The sequence below is a fragment of the Gracilinanus agilis genome, unplaced genomic scaffold, assembly GCF_016433145.1.
Source record: "Gracilinanus agilis isolate LMUSP501 unplaced genomic scaffold, AgileGrace unplaced_scaffold12624, whole genome shotgun sequence".
Taxonomy (NCBI): Eukaryota; Metazoa; Chordata; class Mammalia; order Didelphimorphia; family Didelphidae; genus Gracilinanus; species Gracilinanus agilis.
In genome coordinates this window covers 3182-5865 of record NW_025343170.1, presented here as the reverse complement: position 1 = coordinate 5865, position 2684 = coordinate 3182, and the positions used below count along the sequence as shown (strand labels likewise).

The window sequence follows — 2684 nt, the reverse complement described above, 5'->3', positions numbered from 1 at the left end:
ATAGTGACTATTATTCTGGAATGGTAATCCCAAACTGTATTTTAACATATTATGACATTTTCCTTGTTTGAAATTTCCAGAAATGTTACCTGAAATTACCCTAAGGAAGTCTGAGTGGGGGCAAGGCTTATTGGACATTTCTCTATAGATAAGAAATATTTGTTTTCAAGATAATGTTAAATTGATTAAAATTGTTTCCGGCAGACTTGTGCCTAAAAATTAGAGTATACTATTAATATTTTTCTTCTACAAGCTTATGCAGAAAACAAAATTAATAGATTATTTTTGCAGGAAGTAAGGGGAATTGGTTAATTAGAAAACAAACTAAGGTCCAGTATAGAAAATATCCTTTGAGCAGAACTTTTTAGGAAATAAGGGATTCTAAGAGACAAATGATGGCTTGTACAAAGGGATGGAGATAAAAGACAAAAAGTTAAGTCTGAAGAATAGCAAATAGGCCATTTGGACTAAAATGACTGTAGGGTAGTGATATATGATGTCTGTAAAAGCTGATGGAGTGAGATTGTGAAGGGCCAAGACAAGAAGTTGTATTTTATCCAAAAAAAATATGGAACCAAGGAAAATTTTAGTTAATAACAATTTAAGGGCCTACTTAGATTTGAGTTTAACAAAGTATTTGTCTTCAACTGGACAAAAGATGTATGGGAGACGAGCAAGACTGGAAGCCATAGGTCCAAGTAAAAGGCTGTTGCAACAAGGGCTATGAGAGTTTGAAGTGGTTGTCAGCGGAAAGTCCAGTGGAATAGTTGAACATTGGGGACTGTTGCTTAGGGAAGTCACGTACTGGTTAAGTATCCCTGGGGAGTCAATTTGGCATGAAAGTCACTTGAACTCATGGCTACAGATGACTTAAAGGGGCAAAAGTTTGGAGTAGAACCTGGCAAAGTGAACCGAGAACGCTGGCAAAGAGAATCAGAGAAGTTACTCGCAGTCCTAGAGGAAGGGCAGTGGAAAACTTCCGGGGTAACGGGGAAGGGGGGGAAGGTTAACCAAGGCAAAGTGATTGGCCAATCACCAGCTTCCACCTTACCCCGCCCCGAGACTTCTCGACTTCTCACTAGGACCTCCTAGCATCACCAAGGGGCTGAAGTGAAAAAGAGGCTTCAGTCTCGCGTCTAGTTCTTCTTCATTATGGCGGCTCCATGCACCCTGTGCGTGAGCCTGCTGGTACTGATGACCATGCTGCTCCAACTCCGCATCGCCTTGGCCTTCTACATCCAAATCGATGCCCATGGGGAGGAGTGTTTCTTTGAGGAAGGCAAAATGGGAACCAGAATGGCCCTCAGCTTTGAGGTGATACAGGGTGGCTTCCTGGACATAGATGTGGACATCACCGGCCCTTACAACAACGCCCTCTACCAACAAGCCAGGGAGATGAGTGGTCGCTATGCCTTTGTCGTCTCTCAGGATGGCTCCTACAAATTCTGCTTCAGCAACCACAAATCCAGCTTGATGCCCAAGACGGTCATGTTCACAATTGATACCAGCCAGCCCATGGATACCTACCACTCCCGGTTGGAGAAGGACAGTCCTCACATTCAGCTGGAGGAGACAATCAAGCAGCTGGCCCAAACAATCAAGGCAGTCAAACAGGAGCAGGAGCATATGGAGGTCCGGGAGAAGATCTACCGGGCCATCAACGAGGCCACCAACCGGAGGGTGGTCGTGTGGATCTTCTTCGAGGCTGCCATCCTGCTAATCATGACCTTGTGCCAGATCTACTACCTAAGGAACTTTTTCTTAGTCCGAAGGATGGCGTAAGTAAAGGTTCCTTCCAGTGGGTGTTTTTCCCTTAGCTTGCCAAGGTCAAGTTAACCAATTACTGCTGCATCACAGCAATAATCCTTGGTTGAGCTTTTCTGAAAGAGATACCCTTTCAGATTTTTCTGTCCATCGGGGGGAAAATAACCAGTATACCAAGCAAATCTGAACTGAAACCTTTCTCTTTTCCTTAAACTCTAGATTTCAAGGGGACAGCATGGCTTGACAGTGAAAGGAATCACATAGACTCTGGAGTAAGGTGAGTGACACTGACTTCTAGAGAGCCATCACAGCAAATCAAATGGTGGCCTTACTCCTCCCACCCCACCCTCATTTTTTGCCTTAACTTCCCTATTGTTTTAAAGTTGACATATTTTGTCCAGAAAAGAAGAATCTTAGGAGTCTTTTACTGAAATGACTCTACTGTTAGGAGTTTTGGGGGTATGTGGAAGTAGGTGTTGGGCGTTAGCTCCTCCAGTGCCTATTGGAGAAAAATAATTTTATTTCTCTTATTCTTACAATTGACTTTTGTTATTCTAGTTAAACCTTATTATTGTCATCACATTAATGTGTTATTAGGAAATCATTAAGTTATTATTAAGGCACAGTGCATTAAATCATTAAATCCTCTAAACAGATAATAATGGACAGTTATTGGACTTTCCAGTATATGCTATTCAGACAAACTCTTTTAGTTTTATTTTTATTTTTAAAGCCACCCAAAATATATTCCTAAGATCCAAGATTGAAAACTTTCTGACATTGGGCCCTAAGCCTCAGATGCCTACATCTGAAATTCAGAGTTGTCTAATGTAGAATAAGTAGTTAACAAGGTTTTCTGCCTCCCACTACTAGTACAGCAACTTGGGTTGATATTTCAGTAAGCCGTAGTCTTCTAATGC

General features: G+C 41.8%; 1 protein-coding gene across 1 annotated transcript; it reads left to right on the top strand.

Moving 5' to 3' along the window:
- The first annotated feature begins 1152 nt into the window (after nt 1-1152).
- LOC123254004 (transmembrane emp24 domain-containing protein 2-like) lies at nt 1153-1782 on the top strand. The gene has a single exon (XM_044683081.1). It carries the CDS (start codon nt 1153-1155, stop codon nt 1780-1782), a length of 630 nt encoding a protein of 209 aa, XP_044539016.1.
- Nucleotides 1783-2684: the final 902 nt, after the last annotated feature.